Raw genomic sequence first — 21,906 nt, forward strand, 5'->3', positions numbered from 1 at the left:
TTGAGGCCTTGTGCTAAAATAAAATAAAAATTTAAGTTTTTCCCTATCATGCTGCACTCAATACCCCATAATAACAAAGTAAAGACAGAATTTTAGACATTTTTGCAAACTTATTAAAAATGAAAAATGAAAATTTCACATGGACATAAGTATTCAGACCCTTTGCTATGACACTTGAAATTTAGCTCTGGGGGTCTCCCAATTCTCTAGATCATCTTTGGAATGTTTCTACAACTTGATTGGTGTCCACCTGTGGTAAATTAATTTGATTGGACGTGATTTGGAAAGATACATTCCTGTCTATATAAGGTCTCACAGCTGACAATGCATAATCAGAGCAAAAACCAAGCCGTGAGGAGGAAAGAACTGCCTGTAGATCTCAGGGACAAGATTGTGTAGAGGCACAGATCTGGAGAAGGGTACAAAAAATTTCTGCTGCACTGAAAGCTCCAAAGAGCACAGTGGCCTCCATAACTCTTAAATGGAAGAGGTTTGGAACAACCAGGACTCTTCCAAGGGCTGGCCACCCCACCAAACTAAGTAATCAGGGGAAGAAGGGCCTTGGTAAGAGAGGTGACCAAGAACCAATAGTCACTCTGGCTGAGCTCCAAAAATCTAGTATGCAGATGGGAGAAACTTCCAGAAGGTCTACCATCACTGCAGCAGTCCACCAATCTGGGGTTTATGACAGAGTGGCAAGAAAGTAGCCTCTCCTTAGTAAAAGACACATGAAAGCCTGCCCGGAGTTTGTAAAAAAAAACAAAAAAAAAACACCTGAAGAAATCTCAGCCTGTGAGAAACAAGATTCTGTGGTCTTATGAAACCAAGATTGAACTTTTTGGCCTCCATTCTAAGTGTCATGTCTGGAGGAAACCAGGCACTGCTCATCACCTGCTCAATACCATCCATACAGTGAAGCATGGTGTTGGCAGTATCATGCTGTGGGGGTGTTTTTCCAGCAGCTGGGACAGCGAGACTGGCCAGGGTTGAGGAAAAGATGAATGGAGCAAAGTACAGAGATATTCCTAATGAAAACCTGATCCAGAGTGCTCTGGACCTCAGACTGGGCCGAAGGTTCACCTTCCAGCAAGTCAATGACCCTAAGCACACAGCCAGGACAACACAGGAGTGGCTTAGGGACAACTCTGTGAATGTCCTTGAGTGGCCCCGCCATAGCCCTGACTTGAACCCAATTGAACATCTCTGGTGAGACGTAAAAATGGCTGTCAAACCGACAGTCCCCTTCCAACCTGACAGAGCTTGAGAGGATCTGCAGAGAAGAATGGCAGAAAATCCCCAAATCCAGGAGTGCAAACCTTGTGGCATCATACCCAAGAAGACTGGAGGCTGTTATCACTGCCAAAGGCGCTTCAACTAAGTGCTGAGTAAAGGGTCTAAATACTTATGTCAATATAATATTTTAGTTTTTCCTTTTAAATAAATTAGTAAAGATTACTAACATTCTGTTTTCACTTTGTCATTATCTGGTATTGAGTGCAGAATAATGGTGGAAAACGTTTTGGTTTTTTTAAGCACAAGTCCTCAACATAACAAAATGTGAAAATATGTATAGGGTCTGAGGACTTTCTGAATGCACTGTATATATTTTCGATTATTCTATCTGAAGCCAATGCTTCCATGTCTTCATAACCTACTATCTATGGCTACACAACATCTTTGTAACTGTAACTTCCTCCATTCCTTACCAGCTTTGCCAGCCTGCAAACCTCTTCAAGCAAATGCATCACCTGCTCTAAATTTGTGAACTTATACGAAGAGAAATTTGCAGCTCACTCCATTCATCACTCCACCGTTTCACTGTTCCCTCCAAAGCTGGATTGACATTGTTGATACCCTTCAAAATGAGCATCAATAACCACTGATTTCACTGACCTGTCCAAAACTTTTAGCATTTTTCCGAAAGTTTGTCAGCTCATAGACTAAAGGTTTCTATTACCCGCTGGTTCAGTCATTGCAATAGTGATCTGGTGTTTAGTGGAGGGTAGTGAAATTTAACAGCTGGAGGTGTGTCTTCAGCAAGGTGTGCAGGGGGGCCATGGAGCATAGTGGGGTAAAAATATTTTGTCTATTAATCGAAGAAAATGTTATGGTACCGAAACTCATTGCATTTCCGTAAAATTTGAAAACGGCACATAAATGCTGGTTTAGTTTACTTTTGCAGCTATAAAACCTTGTCATGAGCTTCATGGAGAACAAAAGTATGTGATAGAATTTTCTTCCAGTAAAGCTCAGTCTTTTCAACAAAACCAAAGCTTACCTGTACTCAAAAACACAGCAATGCAGAATAGTTTAGTGACTGTTTCTATATATACACATCTCTAATTATTGTGCCTTATTTCATAAATATTGAAAATATTTTACACTTGTGACTGTAAATAAAGTTTGGCAGTACCATGATTAAGGGGTTGGCAACTGTGTGGGGAACCTGACAACTGGGTCTGGCCCAGGGGGCTTCTTTAGTGTGATTTTGGAATGGCAGCCTTTTCCCCATGCCTTTGAGTATAAAATGTGTGCCCTTATTATAAAAGTGCAATACTAGTTATTCAACAATAACCTAAATTTCCACTATTGCCATTACTGATTTCAATATATTATTCCATATACGTATGTTTGTAAAGTTGTATGTGTATATAATATACTCATGTGAATTTAAAAAAAAATTAAGCATAATTTTACTTTCTACAGCAATTTCTTCCTGACCCCTATAAATAAAATATTTTTAGTGTCAAAGAATATGATCTGCCAAAGAATGTAATAAGAGTAAGTACACAACTCACCAGATAATATGGATGCCACTGCTGCAATAATAAAGGACACAATGACTCCTGGTCCTGCCATTTCCTTAGCAACCAGTCCAGAGACAACATACATCCCAGTGCCAACACAGCTGCCCACACCAAGTGAAACAAGGTCCACTGTAGTCAGTACTCGAGCCAGTTTGGTCCCATGAGATGAAGTTCCTGCTGTTCCTTCCAGCATGGACTCTACTGGTTTGGTGCGTAAAACTCTTGCGTTGATTGCATGCCATGTGGCTCTCCAAGGAATCCTTCTTGGATCCAGATAAGAAAAGAAACCACTCATGATTTAAAGACTATATTACAAAATGTGTGTAGAATGCTAGGGCACAGGTCACTGCAGTTCCAGTACAGTTTTATAGGGTTTTACTCAAGTTGCACATGGTTTGTACCAAGAAAGTAACTCATTATATTACATATGTTGCTCTTCTTCTTGTGATCTAGATATTACGAAATCTGTAAAAGAATAAATACAATAGAATGATTAGAAATAATTACTGTTAATACACAAGACAACACATCTTAAAATGTGCCATGTTTGGAATATTAGTGTACAGCAGAAAAGACAGTAATGGATAGAATATAGAAATTATACAGGTTTAGAAAAATAATGAGCAAAATTTGCTGTATGGATATAAAGTAATTTTAGATCTTCTTTGGATTCTCCATCCTGAAAGCAGCTTTCCTGAAACGGATTATTGAGCCTCCCCCCTCTTCTTTGGCTATAGCTCACTATCAGAAGCTTAGTGTCTCCTACATTCTATGTTGTTATTAGTATTATCCCTGCTTAGGTTGTTGCTCCTGACTGCTCTCACCTACTCCAACCTATGAACTCACACTATACTTACAGCAAACAATAGGCTTTCAAACTTTAAACAAAACTCCTAAAATACTAGGTGCAGAAATGATAGTTATTAATTTGCAATTCAACTACAAGCTTAGCACATCATTAACCCCTTCAGGACCAAGCTCATTTTGGCCTTCAGGACCAGCCCCATTTTTTCAAATCTGACATGTGTCAATTTATGTGGTAATAACTCTGGAATGCTTTCACCTATGCAAACGATTTTGAGATTGTTTTCTCGTGACGTATTTGACTTTATGTTAGTGAAAAAATGTGGTCGATAAATTCAATATTTATTTGTGAAAAACACCAATATTTTGAGAAAATTTGCAAAAATTAGCATTTTTCTAAAGTTAAATGTATCTGCTTGTTGTACAGATAGTAATACCACACAAAATAATTACTATTTCACATATCCCATATGTCTACTTTATGTTTGCATTGTTTTTTGAACATTCTTTTAATTTTCTAGGACGTTACAAGGCTTAGAACTTTCAGAGCAATTTCTCACATTTTCAAGAAAAATTCAAGAGGCTATTTATTCAGGGACCAGTTCAGTTCTGAAGTGGCTTTTTGGACCTTATATATTAGATAGTCCCCATAAATCACCCCATTTTGAAAACTGCACCACTCAAAGTATTCAAAACAGCATTTAGAAAGTGTTTTAACCCTTTAGGCGTTTCACAGGAATTAGAGCAAAGTATTTCACAAATTTCTTTTTTTTTGCCAAAATTCATTTGTAATAAAAAAAATTCTCTAACACAGAAGGTTTTACCCAAGAAATATAACTAAATACTTATTGGCCAGATTCTGCAGTTTTTAAAAATATCCCACATGTGGCGTTAGTGTGCTAATAGACTGAAACACAGGCCTCAGAAGCAAAGGAGCACCTAGTGGATTTTGGGCCTCTGTTTTTAGAATATATTTTAGGCACTATGTCAGGTTTGAAAAGCTCTTGTGGTGCCAAAACAGTGAAAAACCCCCAAAAGTGACCCCATTTTGGAAACCTACAACCCTCAAGGAATTTGTCTTGGGATATAGTTAGCATTTTGACCCCACAAGTGTTTTGATGAATTTATTGGAATTAGTCTGTGAAGATGAAAATCTACTTTTTTTTCTGAAAAAAATCATAGAATTTTTTTACATTTTACAAGGAATAAAGGAGAAATAAGCACCCCAAAATTGGTGAAGCAATTTCCCCCGATTACGGTAATACCCCATATGTGGTACTAAACTGCTGTTTAGACCCACGCCAGAGCTCAGAAGGGAAGGAGCGACGTTTGTATTTTGGAGCTCAGATTTTGCTGGAATGGTGTTCGGTGTAATGTCGCGTTTGCAACGCACTGGAGGGACCAAAACAGTAAAAACATCCCAAAAGTGACCCCATTTTGGAAACTACACCCCTCAAGGAATTTTTCTAGGGGTATAGTTAGAATTGTGACACCACAGGTTTTTTGCTGAATTTATTGGAATTAGTCTGTGAAGTTGAAAATCTACTTTTTCTGAAAAAACATAGAATTTTCTAATTTTTACAAAGAATAAAGGAGAAAAAGCACCTCAACATTTGTAAAGCAATTTCTTCCGATTATGGCAATACCCCATATGTGGTAAGAAACTGTTGTTTAGACCCACGTCAGGGCTCAGAAGGGAAGGAGTGCCGTTTGGAGAGCAGATATTGCTGGAATGGTTTTCGGTGCCATGTCGTGTTTGCAATGCCCTGGAGGGAACAAAGCAGTAGAAACTACCAAAAGTTACCCCATTTTGGAAACTACACCCCTCAAGGAATTTTTCTAGGAGTGTGATCACTTTTTTAACCCAATAGTGTTTTTGCAGAATCTTGTGGAAATGTGGCATGAAGAATAACATTTTAATTTTTTTTCACAAATGTGTCATTTTTAGGACATATTTTTCCAACATAGTACATGAAACTGATGAAACACACACCAACATTTATTACCTAGTTTCTCCTGTGTCCAGAAATACCCCCACTTAGGCCGTAATCTGCTGCATGCCCACACAGTGTGGCCCCAAAGCAAAGAAGCACCCTTTGGCTTTTCAGAACATAATTTTAGTGACTTGGTGGGCCCCACTCCATGCCTGTAAAGGATTAGAGCTGGCAGAACGATCTGACACCCCTAGAAGAGACCCCATTTTGAAAACGGAACCCCGAAGGTATTCACCTAGTGGTTTAATGAGTGTTTGTACCGCTAGGTTTTCATAGGCGGAATCATGGTATTTAGGTGGTCATTTTTTTACCAAATCCATTATTTTTGGGGCATGGTTGCCTTCCACAGCATATTAACCCATAGAAGTGCATTTTCCAGTGTATGCAACTATGTCATGCTAACAAAGCAGATGACCAATAAATGTGTCCGTCCATAGCTGTTAAGAACAGTTAAAGCAGGGAGAATTAAAATTAGGACTGGTGAGCAATATATTTGAGAACTGGAGGAAAAAATGTAGAACTTGGGCGTGTTCACAGGATGAAAAAACAGGGTTTTATAATGTCACTTCTTTTTTTCAAAGGGACTGGTCATACAACATCTCTTTAGCCCCATCAATCTCTATATCAGAGACGACGTGCTAAGGGACATTGGCACACCATTACAGGTCCCTGCCCGGCAAAGTAGGAACCGTAATGTGCGCAAAACAACCAATCACCTACAGAATATATAAAAGGGTAGTGTCCAACACCATCTTTATGGACAGTAAAGGATCACTAATCCCCTAAGATATTGTCAGTTTTCCTGGAAGTATTTTCGGGTTTAACAGGTTGTGCAAAAACCTGAACAAAACAACAAAAAAGGCCATAATATATTGATCAGGAACAGCTCGTAAATTGAGTAATCTCCAAATATATAAATCCTAACTATGCCCATATCGCCAAACAGTTTATAAGAATTAATATAACAGCTTTATATGGCAGGACATAGTTATAATAATAGGCAAACTCAGTAAAATGATTTAAAAAAATATGTATTGAAGGAATATTACATTTATATGAAATGATGCTGTCAAATAAAAAAAATTATTTTTATCTCAAGTATGCTATTTCAGTGATTCCAACTGACCTTATTTTGAAAACTCTACCCTTCAAGGTATTCATCTAGGGTTATAGTGAGAAATTTGTTAGGCGTTTTTAAAAAATATTTTAATTTTGTGTGACTAATTATAACATGAAACCACGTAGATATTCATTTAGGGGTATAGTGAGAATTTTGTTAGGGTTTTTCAAAAATATTTTAATTTGGTGTGACTAATTATAACGTGAAACCACTTTAGGTATTCATCTGGGGGTATAGTGAGAATTTTGTTAGGGGTTTTTCAAACATATTTTAATTTGGTGTTACTAATTATAATGTGAAACCACTTTAGGTATTCATCTAGGGGTGTAGTATGAGTTTTTAGTTTTGTTTGGGCTTCTTATAAATTTTAGTAAGTGGGCAAAAATATATGAAAATAAAATTACTCAGCTTCAAAAATCTATTTAGAATGGCCAATTTGTAAAATGAATGGGTGTATAAATAAAATAATCTAAAACTCAGTGGAGGTTTGGTAAAGCTTAAAGCATTCATTGATGCATAGGCCTGGCTTTGTGGGGCATGTCTCGCCCTGGTGGATAGTGTCTTTTTTAAAGTTTTTTTTGGAACACACCCAACATCTTTTATGGGGTCTTCTTTTCTTCTCAGTGGGGGGTATTACTGAGGGAAAGTGCTGGCCTGGGATTATACGGCAACTGTATTCTCCCGAGGAAGTGCCCTCCCCTTCTGGGTTGTCAAATAAAAGGGCCTTGATAATTCTCTCCTGAAATTGGAGAAATGTATTGCCTGCGTATCTGGACACCACAAATGCATTATACATTGCCACTTGGGTGAGGTGGGCTGCCAGCTTCTTGTACCAGGTCTTACTATTCTGCATGGCACTATACGGCTTTATGACCTGATGAGATAGATCCACCCCACCCATAAAGCAGTTATAATCCAGTACGCAGGCAGGCTTGGCAGCTGTGGTGCTGGAGCCACGAACTGGAACGTTGATGCTGCTATCCTTATGGATGTTAGATAGAATGTGGACATCTTTCTTGTCCCTATATTTCACTAGCAAAATATTCTCACTGCACATTGCTTTGCTTTCTCCTTTTGGCAATGTCTGGCCCATGAGGGTTTTGGGGAGGCCCTTAGAATTTTTTTTTATCGTGCCACAGGCCACTGTCGCTCTTTCCAAAAGGCATTTTTGGAGAGGGATGCTGTTATAGAAATTGTCTATATATTATATCCCTGGCCAAGTAGCGGGTGTATAAGATCCCACACAATTTTTCCGCTGACACTAAGGGAAGGGGGGCACTCTGGGGGATCAATTTCGGAATCCCTTCCCTCATAAATCCTGAAACAATGTGTGTACCCGGTGGAATATTCGCAGATCTTATATAGCTTTATTCCATACCGGGCACCTTTATTTGGGAGGTATTGATGGAAGTGGAGCCTTCCCTTAAAACTGATGAGAGACTCGTCAACCACAATATTTTTACCTGGGGTGTAAATTTGGGCAAATTGTTAATTAAAATGATTGATGACAGGCAATATTTCATATAGACGGTCATAATTTGCATCATCGGGGAGGGGGGGGGGCAGCAGGTATTATCTGTGTAGTGCAGAAATTTCAGGATGACCTCAAATCTTTTTCTTGTCATAATGGTGCCATAAAGGGGGGTATTATATAGGACATACAATGACCAGTAGTCCCTAATGCTGGGTTTCATTATGAGGCCCATATTCAGTAACAGGCCCCAAAATTTGCAAAGCTCCTATGAGTTTGTGGGGGTCCAAATCTGGCCTTTGGAATAGTAGGATGTGGGATTGTGGGCGAGAATTGTTCTTGCATAAATTTGTCTGTTTGACCATTAAATTTATATATTCAGCGGAGAAAAATAATTTGAAAAAATCCAACTCTCCGAACCCCGTGGTCTTGACTTGGATTCCCGAGGATGCGGTGAAGTCGGGAACCTGGGGGGCATAATTTGTAGCAGGCATCCATATTGCCTCACTATCGGGGGCTGGTCAGAACCACCAACTCTTCTGTGCTGCTGGGGGGGCTCATCAGACTCTCTAGACGAAGATGATGTCAGCACGAACTGCATTTCATCCTCGCTAGCAGAGTCTGTATCCGAGCATAGCATAGCGTACGCCTCCTCTGGGCTATAAAATTTCTGCGCCATATTGCAGTAATGTACACTACAATGCAACAGATATAATTTTATTGTATCCCTAAAACGTAACTGTCCCTAAGAAAAAAATTATTTTTTTATAATTTTTTTTAATATATATATTTTTTCATGAACTAGAAAAAAAACTGGCGCTCTCAAAAATGTAGGAGCGGGATGGAACTGACTGGATCACTGCGTAAAACTGTCACTGTATGTGTCACGGCAACAGTGAATGGTGGCGATCTGTGTGGATCGTACTGGACAGTAACACATACTATAGGGTATCACCTATAGTAATATGGCGCAGTAATTTCACTGGGGTAATGGGTGGGAGATTTGGGGATTATTTTATAATTAGTGGGGCAGGACAGATCTGGGGAGATCTGGGAGGATCTAGGGAGATCTAGAAGAGATCTTTATTCTCTTTTCTTTCACTCTTTCTTTCTGACAGGGCTTCACACACCGACTCTCATAAGCTTTCTGACAGAAATGAGCTTATCAGAGACGGTGGTGAGAAGAATCCTGCGTCTCTTGTTTACCTATGCTGTGATTGGTCATTCAGTTTTGAATGATCAATCACAGCGATCGACTTCACAGGACCGCTCTCATTGGTTCTGTGCCGGAGAGCGGTGAGTGTCTGTTGTCACTTGCCGCCGCGATCTGCCCGTTGTCACCATGTCATTTGACATGGTGACAGTTTATTGTCGTCACGTGACTGTACGTGAGAAGGCGGCAAAGCACGGCCGATTGTCACGTACAGTTACGTGATTGGGCGGGAAGGGGGTTAAAGGGGTTGTCCACGACTGGACAACTGATGACCTATCCAGCGGATAGGTCATCAGTACATGATCTGTGGGGGTCTGAACACCCGGACTCCGCACCGATCAGCCGCTCCGGCTGCCTCCATGCACCGGACGTTAATGCCGGAAGCAGATGGCTCCGGTCATGGAATAGCGGCTGAGTGCAGTTGCAGTTCGGCAGCACGGCAGCTATGCAATGTACGGAGCCAACTGCTTCCTACTCCGTACATTGCATACTGTGCAATAACCTCCAGTGACCGCAGACAACCAGAGCAGCTGATCGGTTCGGGGTCAGGTTGTCTGACCTGCACAGATGATGTACTGATGACCTATCCGGTGGATAAGTTATCAGTTGTCCGGTAGTGGACAACCCCTTTAACATTATATTCATATCTGCACATCGATGTAAACCAGATGTTGCCAGTGGCCTTGCCAGCCCTGCCAAACAAATCTCCAAATTTCAGCTTGTTTTTGTCCCCTGTGAATGTGACATAGGGGTGATGGACATTTGGATTAACTGCAGTAACCCTTTGTTTTTGAATGGGGTTCGTTTTTAGGACATGTTCATGGATTTGTTGCAGAAATATCTGCGTCTGAAAAGTCTGTTCCATACATGTGAATAGGGTTGTTTCTGCAGCATGTGCATGGATTTCTACAAACCTTATTCAGATTAATAGGACAGTCACAGGAAATGTAAAAAAAAATCTGCAGTGTGTGAATATACCCTTATAATTGTGGGAGAGGTGTGTTGCTCTATAAATCACAATTTTATAAATTGCTGCTTGTATTAACATTGTATGCAGCAGATCTCAGTTGATATGATGAAAGTACTTAAGTTGTCTGTGATAAATAATTAGCCAGCTTAAAATTCTATCAAGAATGTACCGTGGGACTTTAAATGTTCTGTGGGCGCCCAGGGGACAAGGGTTATATCTAGCATGCCATATCACGCTTTAACTATTGTTTATTAAACACCATTTATCACTCTTATTACTCGCTGCCATACTCTATGCATTAAATTACCATTTTCCTTTTCACCCATGAAAAATATGTGTAATAAAATTAATTGACTAAAGGAGTGGGTTGATATTGGAAAATAAACATGAACAATACAGTATCAAGTTTTACACATTTTAAAAGTCCCAAATGATTCTGAAAATATTTTTTTTTCTTTAGAACAATAAAATAACAGCAGCCAAATATAATGTATGGATTTCATCGCCCATTTGTCTGTCATATATATCCATTACTATTCCCAGGCAGTCACCAAATGGAAGTCATAAGTTGTCAACTGTGACTCTCTTAGCAAAAAAGTGGCTTTCCAGAGTAAAAAGAGACAAAAATGTCACCGTATGCCCTGCAGGTTCTCTATTGTGTTAGAAATGAAAATCGTTATTGACCACAAATGCACACTAGATTTCATCTATGAAAACCCTGACAAACAAATCCCCAAAGCTTCTGCACCACTGTACTGTGCAAAAGTTTTAGGCAGTTGCGAAAAAATTGCTGCAAAGTAAGAATGCTTTTAAAATTAGAAGTGTTAATCTTTTTTTTTTTATCAATTAACAAAATACAAAGTGAATGAACAGAAGATAAATCTAAATTAAATTAATATTTGGTGTGAGCAAAGATTGCGGCTGGTCTGTGCTGCAGTTTAACATCTGTATACCTTAACACAATGAGTTAGAAAAACAATTATATTGCAACCTCCTGCACTAAAACTAGTTTTCTTTTATAACTGGAGGTAAGCTTTAAAAATTTTTAGTTATAGTTTTTCTGCTCTCATTTACATTGCTTTGATTAATGGACTCTGATTTCCATAGACATGTAGCTAAAGGTTGTGAATTACAGAGATGGTTTTGTGCTCCGCAATTTGTCAAGCATCCATTAGTGTCCAAATAATAAAATTCAACAGGTGTATTTCACATATTAGAGCAGCATTTCGTCCTCCAGAGCTGCTCTTCTCACTGTAACTGCAGACAGGAAGTTGAAACCATAGTCAGACATTTTATAGGCTACAGAGAAATGTCATTGGTTACTCAGTCACCCACTCAAAAACGTCCCTGCTTTCACTACTTCTACTTATCTCTTAAGATTTTGTATGTAAGGCTACGTTTACCCTTTTGTCAAAAAGTATATTGCCAAAAAGGCATGCAACTGTATAGCAACTAAATACTTCCTTTGACGCACCTGTCAAATAGATCCGCCAATAAAAGGTATACAGTTGGCATATAGTTGGCAGCCGTTTGATGGATCAATTTTCTCTTTTTAAAGGGGAAGATAGAAAAATGTGTCTGTTTTTTCTTCAGATGGATCCAATCGTATACTCTACAAACATATGCAAACATATATCCCTACAATAAGATACCTCTGCCATTAACTTCTATTATTAAAAAAAATTATAATATTTTTGTGGTGTTCTGTCATTTTGAAAAGTTCAATAGAATATTTAAAAAAAAAGAGATCCAGATGAAAACTTGCCAGATGTATGCCAACGAGACACTTTTGGCATAAGTCTGCCCCTTAGAAGTCTATGGATACCGTATAGTACATGTTCAGAAGCTTTTATTTTGACTTCCAGAAGTACACTGTACATTGTAAGTGTATGTTCACATGCAGTGTTTTCAGACGTAATTCGGGCGTTTTACGCCTCGAATTATGCCTGAAAAAACGCCCCTAATACGCCTACAAACATCTGCCAATTGCTTTCAATGGGTTTTACGGTGTTCTGTTCCCACGAGCCTTAATTTTACGCGTCACTGTCAAAATATGGCGCGTAAAAAGACGCCCGCGAAAAAGATGTGCATGTCACTTCTAGGGACGTTTTTGGAGCCGATTTTCATTCACTCCATTGAAATACAGCTCCAATAGCGGCCGTAAAATACGCAGCGAAAAACGCGAGTTGCTACAAAAACGTCTGAAAATCAGGAGCTGTTTTCGCCTGAAAACAGCTCCGTATTTTCAGACGTTTTTGGTCACTGCGTGTGAATATACACTTAGAATGTAGTGTGAATTGAACCTAAGGCCGTGTTCCCACAGATCGTTTTTAAGGTATATTAAAAAATATATTTAAGGCCTCATGCACACGAACGTATTTTTTCCTGTCCGTAAATACTGGTGTAAATACGGGCCCTTGGTCACACGTATTCGACCCGTATTGCGCCAGTATTTACGGACCCGTGCCTGTAAATACGGGTCCGGTGTCACCCGTATTCCACCCGTATTTACGGGGTGTTGTTTTCGATGCAAAATTGCACTGCAGTAATCGGCAGCCCTTCTCTCTATCAGTGCAGGATAGAGAGAAGGGACAGCCCTTTCCGTAGTAAAAGTAAAAGAAATTCATACTTACCCGGCCGTTGCCTTGGTGACGCGTCCCTCCCTTGACATCCAGCCCGACCTCCCTGGATGATGCGGCAGTCCATGTGACCGCTGCAACCTGTGATTGACTGCAGCCGTCACTTGGACTGAAACGTCATCCCGGGAGGCCGGACTGGAGGAAGAAGCAGGGAATTCTGGGTAAGTAGGAACTTCTATTTTTTTTACATGTTGATCTACATTGTGATCGGAAGTCACTGTCCAGGGTGCTGAAACAGTTACTGCCGATCGTTTAACTCTTTCAGCACCCTGGACCGTGACTATCCACTGACGTCGCCTAGCAACGCTCCCGTAATTACAGGTGCACACACGTAGTCACCCGTAATTACGGGAGCCCCATAGACTTCTATGGGCCTGCCCGTGCCGTAATTACGGCCTGAAATAGGACATGTTCTATATTTTTAAACGGCACGGGCACCTTCCCGTAAGCATACGGGGAGGTACCCGTGGCCAATAGAAGTCTATGGGCCCGTAATTACGGCCCGTGATTACAGGCGTTTTTACGTTCGTGTGCATGGGGCCTAAGGCTATGGAGAAAAATGCAATCATCTGGATGTAGCATTTTTGACTTCGAAACATGCCTAAAAAAGGCACTGTGAAAAAAACGCACCTAAACGCATTGTGTGAATCCGGCCTTACTAATTAATTTTTTCCATGAGATTAATTATTAAAAAACAGAATTAAGAATTAACAAAAATAAATTATAGATTTACATAATATCAATGTTTATTTTGAGCTACAATTGATGCAATTATCTGGTAGTCACTACATTTTCATTACATGATATCTGCCACTGAAATTAATAACGGTGACGAAGCTGTTAATTGCAGCTGCAGTCTTCTACAGATGTGCGTAATTGGGGGACTAAAATAATGCAGAAACCAAATGGGATAATTAGAGTAAAATAAGAGTAATTAGGTTTTGGCACATCAAAGCAGTGTAAATGAGAGTAACAGAAAAACATATAATACTGTACGATAATTGTATTGACGATAGGCCATGCAGAGCGCGCGCACAAGGTTGTTTTAATTAACTACTAGTTTCAATTCTTTATCTGCAATTCCTAAATGTGTCGTTCTTTATAATTGAATAGAATGGTTGTCAAGCTGCAGTCTTCTCAACAAGCCTCCCTGGTAATGGTCGTTGTCACACAGCACCGCCATTCCACCTACAGAATGGTCAAGAAACTGTTATAAAGTGGATGAAATGACATTTTAATTCCTGTGAATAAGCCCATGTGGACAGAATGTCAAAAACATACTATTTTGCTATTATGCTAGGAGTCCCTGCCTCTCCGTGGAACTACTGTCCCGTACTGTAATCATGTTTTCAGTACTGGACAGTAGTTCCACGGAGAGGCAGGGACTCCTAGCATCGTACATAACTATGATGCTAGGAGCCCGGCTCCCTGCACTGAGTTCGGTCCGGGACTTCCGGCCGAAATACGTCCGTCCATTACGGACGTTAATGTGCTCGTGTGAACCCAGCCTAAAGGTAAAGTTTACCTTTAGGTTACTTTATACTATTATAGAAAAAAAAGAATATATTTAAAACACCAGGACTTTCCACCAATATTTATAGCGTTATAGGATCACAAGCTCACAACAGGATTTGCCACTTGGATGAGTACAATTTTTTTTGCTATATTCAACATTGGTACAGTATATAACAAATACATTCTACCAGCTGAGATCTGTTTTGGATAAATGAAAGAGGATATAAGGTGATTGATTCTCCTATTTTAATTTATGGATAATGGGAAAATCAATTTGCTGATCTTCAGCAGGCTGCAAAACCTCTAAGGAGGTGTATATTTGCTTTAATGTAAGTAGATCAATTGCCAATTCTTAGATGGACATCTTAAAGAGGCTCTGTCACCACATTATAAGTGGCCTATCTGCTACATAAGGAGATCGGCGCTATAATGTAGATGACAGCAGTGCTTTTTATTTAATAAAACGATCTATTTTCACCACTTTATTAGCGATTTTAGATTTATGCTAATGAGTTGCTTAATGCCCAAGTGGGCGTATTTTTACTTTAGACCAAGTGGGCGTTGTACAGGGGAGTGTATGATGCTGACCAATCAGCGTCACGCACTCCTCTCCATTCATTTAGGCAGCGCATAGGGATGCTTTTAGATCGCTATGTGCTGTCTTATACTAACACATTAACAATACTGAAGTGTTTAGACAGTGAATAGACATTCCACGGGATGTCTATTCACAATCTCTGCACTTCGTTACTGTTTTTGTGGTAGTTACAGCAGAGCAAAGCGTAATCTCGCTGTAACCTGTCATTTACCTCATAATCTCGCGAGATTACGCTTCCTCTGCTGTAACTACCACTGGGTTAAACTGATGCCGTGTGTTATACCTAATGTAGGACCTGTGGAGTGGTACAAAACACATGGATTCAATAGGCAACAAAGACAGAATACTCATCATGCACCACCCCTCGGGCCTAAGCATAAAACAGTAATTGTATTGCTTGGATTACCCCATTAAATTAATCTTCCAAAACCTGCATTGATATCTATTATTAATGCAGGGAAAAAAGAGCGGAGTTCCTGTCTAATGACTGCATACTGTTGTCTGCATCAGAAGGTTGCGACTGTCTTTTCCTTAGCATAAAGTAGGAGACAGATGCAAGGCAGCATGACTGTCGAATCAGACTACAAAGGGCTTGCTGTCAGTTACCATGGAGATGCATAGGTCTGCATAGGAGCTGTAAAAATAAAATGATAACTTTTCATTTTAGATATATTGGAACACTGAGAAACAATTTGGCTGCAAATGTGTACATAGCTTTTAAAGGTTGGGTGAAAGTGCTTTATCTAGTCTAGCTATGACAGACAAAAGAATCTTGTGCTTGTCACGATCTGCAGGTATGTGGACCAACTGGGCCGTACCGCCGTAGCGGTATAGCAGCTGGCCAAACAGGGTACAAAGTCAATGTCTATAGTTCGGATAAAGGTACCTGTGGCAATGCAGACAGTAGCGATGGTTTAGGCTCGGATGGAACTCATCAGGCAGACAACAGGTGCGGTGAAACATAGCGGGTGTAGTAGAAGATACAACACGACTCCAACTCTGTACAGCACAGGAACAGGGTAACACGGGATACAGGATACAGGTAGCAGGAACGGGAACACTGGGAACTGGAAAACACTCAAGGGACCATTTGCAAAGACTAACACGGGTACGTATAAACAACGCTCAGGCAATGAAGGGGCAGGGCCCTTCTTATAGTCCATGGTGATCTGGAAGCCATCAGCTCAATCTCACACATGTGTGCGCTCTGGCTCATTAAGGCTGAACTGTGCTCGTGCGCGGACCCTAGTGGTCACTGCGGAACCGGACGGTCGCATGTGCTGGCATCTCTGGGGAGAAAGGGGTCAGCAAGATGAGAGGAGTTCGTGGTGAGCGACCGTGGACGTTACAGTGCTATTAGGCTACTACAATTACTTAAAAACTCATCAGTGTAAGGGCCCTTTGTGTAAACAGGGAGATGTACTGCCGACATGGTAGAAATGTACTGGGACGAGCGATCGTAGTGTTGAGCGCTCGTCTCCATACTAGCTCCTTGTGGAAGGAGCAAACGACCGCCGATCGACGAGCTGCCTCCTTGATTGGCACTCGTTTACACGGCCAGTGTAAGACCAACCTTACTGAATGGTGCCCATAATTATTTCCAGCTGGATTCCAAATCTTAAAAAATTTGTTAATTTAAATTCTATTTAATGTATCTCTATTTCAATCCCCTTGTGCTTTGAGAAAAGAAAAGAAGTTACAGTTTGCGGGGAACATTCATATATTTCAAGTTTGTAGAAATTCAAATGTTTAAAGTGAACAGCGGACTTGTGTGAAATATGAAAGCGGAATAACAAGCAGCAGCTAAATGAAACGGCAATGGCAAAATAGATTTATAACCTTGCTTGCTTTAAAGAACGAACAAATTTTCTGAAGGAGGCAAATGCGTTATTGATTTAGCCTAACAGAAAATATGTTGTCAGGAGCGCCTCGCTATACTGTGATCCTTGGCATAATGCCTACAGGTAGCTTGACTGGATTAAAGTGTGTGTATGATGCAAAACCTTTGCATTTACTAAATTAAACCATAAAACAGAGATTTCTAAAGCAGCCAGATTGTAACACAATGCATCATGGCCATGCATCATGGCTCCATGCATCATGGCTCCATGTTTATTACTCAGTCATTCCACAAAAATGGACATTGGGTTGACATAGTTTATTTCATCCATAAAATGGAGCTACTAGTGTCATACAATATTCCAAGGCTGTTAATTCTTTAACTCTGGTCCCCCAAATGTAAATTAGCTTCTCTGTGCACTGTAGGTACATAATACCACAGGCAAAAACAAAATGGCTGCATGTTACTGGTCTGTACAGCATAAATTGAGAAAAGGACGCTGCCCACTCTGACTTCACTTCTTGGTCTGCTGCTTTTGGGTATTGGCTGCATTAACGCCGCACATAATTCTGTTAATGGGGTTTTCCGAGATCCCCATAAAATGTACTTACTGTAAGGAATGGTTTAAAAAAGCTAATGAACCTATACTCAACCTAGTTCTCTAGTTTGATGACCCTTCCAAACAGTAGCATAGATGGAGCTTCCTAAATTCTGCGAGTATAAATGCAGGATACAACCACACACATTGGGAAAGATTAACTAATACTGTTTAAGTTTTAGACAGTGCAGACATAGGGAAGGCAGTTAGATGCGCCAAATTTTTCAAAGCAGTGCATGCTGTATGAGAAAATTTGGTGCATCTAGCTAGACATGTTAGACGCTTTTCTCTTCCTTATACAACCTCATGGTTGACTTACTTTATGCCAGTATTTTGTGCGAATATTAGTGCAAAATGGTGCATCTTACGAGACATACCTTTCCCAAACCACGCCCAAAAAAGTGTCTATAGTAGTTAATAAATGTAGTGCACGGCATGTACGCCAGAATTCTGGCTCAATTTCAACTAGAATTCTCGCGCATTCTAAACCCTTACCGACATGCACGCAGGGCCGGCCTTAGGGGTGTGCGACCTGTGTCATTGCACAGGGCACATCACTCCAGCAGGTGGAAGGGGGCGCTGAGCTTGCTCCCTTCCCCTGCTTGTTTCAGAAGAGCCCAGGCCCGGCGACTCAGAAGCTGCCTTTCCAGCCGGGCTCTTCTTCTCTCAGTGTCGTGGCTACCGCTGTAGCAGCCATAGCGGAGGCTAGCAGCGGCACTGGGCATGAGGGCGCCTGTGCAGCGATAGCGATGCCACATTCAATAGTGTCTGCGTCCTTAGGACACAGATACTACTGAACACTATAGCAGAGCAGGGAGGTATCTCCCTGCTCTGCTATATACTAGCACCACTGTAGCTCCCTGAAGAAGCAGAATCCCCGTCTGGCCGGGGATTCCGCTCCTGGATGAAGCGCTTGATGTCTCTGTCCATATATGGACAGTGACAACAGGGGCAACTCCTGAAGCGGAATCCCCATCCACAGCATTGCCGATTCTGTGACCGGGGATTCCACTCCAGGAGAAGCCCTTGTCGTCACTGTCTATAAATGGACAAAGACGTCAGGGGCTTCTCCTGGAGTGGAATCCCCGGTCACAGCTTTGGTGACGCTGTGAACAGGGATTCCGCTTCTTGAGTTGCCCCTGATGTCACTGTCTATATATAAACGGAGACATCAAGCGCTCTGTCCAGGAGAGGAATCCCCGGCCAAAGGGGGTTTCCGCTCCTTGAGGAAGCAAAAATGGCACTATATACAGTATAGGGGGGGGGGGCTATCTACAAGGGGGCTGTGTGGCACTACCTACAAGGGTTTGTCTGGCACTACCTACAAGGGGGCTGTGTGGCACTACCTACAAGGGGGCTGTGTGGCACTACCTACAAGGGGGCTGTGTGACACTGCCTACAAGGGGGCTGTGTGGTACTGCCTACAAGGGGGCTGTGTGGTACTACCTACAAGGGGGCTGTGTGGCACTACCTACATGGGGCTGTGTGGGACTACCTAAAAGGGTGCTGTGTGGCACTATCTACAAGGGAGCTGTGTTGTACTACCTACAAGGGGCTGTGTGGCACTACCTACAAGGGGCTGTGTGGCACTATCTACAGGGGGCTGTGTGGCACTATCTACAGGGGGCTGTGTGGCACTATCTACAGGGGGAATCTGTGAGTGGCGGGCTGATGGTCATTTCACTGTGGGTGGGGGGCTGATGGTCATTTTACTGTGAGTGGCAGGCTGGTTTCCACCTCTGACCTCCAATTGAAATTATTAGGAGCCAGAAAATACCTGTTAGCTTCAACGGCTTAAAAAAACGCAAAACAAAAAAAGTCAAATAACGTTGTCAATTCAAAATATGGTTCAAAATTCCTGAAGGAATTTTGAGGCAGATTTTTTCTGCCTTATAAAAAACGCTGTGTGAACATACCATAATAGTGTAGTGCTTGTTTTTTTTCTTATTCAAAATTTTTTATTGAGTTTCAGAACACAAAATTACACAACATAGTGGAGGGAAGGCCTCCACACCATAAATGGAACCGACAAACAAGGTCAGTGGACCAAATCAAAAACAAATCAGAACAACAACAAAAAAGAGAAATCAATAATGTGCATCACATCTCAATAGGAAGGACACTGCGCAGTATACAACAGTAGCATGGAGAATTCTTACAGCAAAACATCAGGAGGCACAGTGAGGCCACTTAATTCAAACGGAGAGGGAGCGGCACATTACCCTAGACAGGGGAAGAGAGAGTATAGAAAAAGGTCCCAAGAGGGGGAGGAGTAGGAGGGAGGGGAGAGGACAAGGGGATCCTGGACTCCGATTCTGGGGTATTCTGGATGAAAAAACATCAGCCAGCAAGCGTCATAGTACACTTCACAAGAGCATAGGCCAACTCAGGTTACAGCCGTGAGGTAGGAAGGAGAAGAAAGAAACACTATCCAAGGAGACCACGTAGATGTGTATTTTACCACAGCTGCCGGGGAGTGAGCCACCAGGTGTTCCATTCGCTGTATCGCGGCAACTTCCCGAAACCACTCATCTAATGTTGGGGGTATTGCCGTTTTCCACCTGCGCGGGATCACTGACTTTGCTGCCTGAAGGAGATGTCTAACTAGTGAGCTTTTATAAACTTGTATTGGCATCGGGAACATGAATAAAAGAGCTGCTTCCGGAGAGTTGGGGACAGAGACTCCAGTAACCTCCAATATCAATTTAAGTACCGCATCCCAAAAACTCCTCAACAAGGGGCAACTCCACCAAACATGAGACATACAACCTCCTACATCACCACAACGCCAACAATTGTCAGGCATAGATGGATACCATTTATGAAGCGCAGCCGGGACCCGGTACCATCTAGATACTATTTTGTAGCTAGTTTCTTGGGCCCTAGTGGCTATAGAGGCTTTTTGTGAGAGGGAGAAACATCGCTTCCATTGTGCGTCAGTAAATGTAGTATGCAATTCTCTCTCCCAGGCCCCGCAGAAGGAGGGGAGTTGTTGGGAACGCTGTGAAAGGAGTAACTTATATATCGTGGATATGATATGGGTAGGGGGCTGGGTGGAGACACATAGGCGCTCAAAGTCCGTCAACAACCGGTGAAGATGTGCGCGTCGCTTAACCGCTCCATAAAAGTGCTTTAACTGGGCATATTCATATATACGGCGAGTGGAGGGCACAGCATCGGGGCAGATGGAGGTTAGAGGGAGAAGAGAGGAAGCAGAGAGGACCTGGGCAAAATACATGGGGTTGGTGGACGGCCTGCCTAGGAAGGAGCGACCAGCCTTACCAGCAGGAAAGGCTGGATTATCTGTGATAGGAGTTAAAGGACCCAGGGGGTCTATAAGCGTACTTCCAGGTCCTAAGGACCTCAATACCAGAAGGGTATGATGGACCACAAAGGAGGTTTGAGTCGGTCTGTTCCCGGGCAGGGTCCACGGCAGGGATGATAGGGTACTGGGACATAGTTGTTGAGCCAAACGGACCCATAGTTTTGATTCACGGTTATGAAAAAAATCTAAAACACGTGCGTGAGTTGATGCTAGATAGTAGAGCCTACAATCCGGCAGACCAACCCCACCCGTACCCCTGGAGCGAGTCAGAAGAGCCCGGCTCAGACGTGGGCGACCAGTCGGCCAAATGAAGGAGCCGAAGCATCGCTGAAGCCGCAACCAATAGAAGGATGGGATAGAGATGGGGATCGTCTGCAGGAGATAAAGCAAGCGGGGGAGGAGCGACATCTTAATAATATTGATACGGCCAAACCAGGAAAATTCAGTCTTATGCCAGGAATTAAGATCAGTGCGAAACTTGGCCAGTAGGGGGATATAATTATTTGTAAACAGTTGTGTAAGGTCACCGCTTATACGGGCACCCAAATATGTAATACCTCTGGAGGGCCAGGAAAAGGGGAAATTACTTTGGAGAAGCGACACTAACGGGCCCGGGAGAGAAACATTTAGCGCTTCCGACTTAGAGAAATTGATTTTGAAATTAGACCATGTTCCAAAACGGGACAACTCGGACATCAATGAAGGAAGAGAGACATGAGGATCTGTGAGATAGACCAATAGGTCATCAGCAAATGCCGAACACTTGTATTCCATTCCTCCAATATTAATACCCTTAATATCCGTGTTGCTCCGAATGGAGGCCATGAGGTGTTCCATAACCAGAACATACAACAGGGGGGATAGGGGACAACCCTGTCTCGTGCCATTGTAAATAGGGAAAGGTGCCGAGAGGGAGCCATTTATTTTTATTTGGGCCGAAGGCGTACGATACAATGCCATGATTTTTGCCAAGAGAGAGGGTCCTATTCCCACATGCCGAAGGGTTTGGTAA

The 21,906-nt window shown here is 41.8% G+C and overlaps 1 protein-coding gene across 3 annotated transcripts in view; it reads right to left on the reverse strand.

Moving 5' to 3' along the window:
- SLC7A14 (solute carrier family 7 member 14) overlaps nucleotides 1–21,906 on the reverse strand; it is a 151,820-nt gene that overhangs the window by 70,829 nt on the left and 59,085 nt on the right. For all 3 annotated transcript variants that reach the window (XM_075861594.1, XM_075861593.1, XM_075861595.1), the window contains one exon: nucleotides 2,799–3,272. In XM_075861594.1, coding sequence (XP_075717709.1) covers nucleotides 2,799–3,102 — 304 coding nt within the window. In that variant the 5' untranslated portion in view covers nucleotides 3,103–3,272. The remainder of the gene's footprint in view (nucleotides 1–2,798; nucleotides 3,273–21,906) is intronic.

This window comes from Rhinoderma darwinii, chromosome 4 (genome assembly GCF_050947455.1).
Source record: "Rhinoderma darwinii isolate aRhiDar2 chromosome 4, aRhiDar2.hap1, whole genome shotgun sequence".
In the NCBI taxonomy this organism is placed as follows: Eukaryota; Metazoa; Chordata; class Amphibia; order Anura; family Rhinodermatidae; genus Rhinoderma; species Rhinoderma darwinii.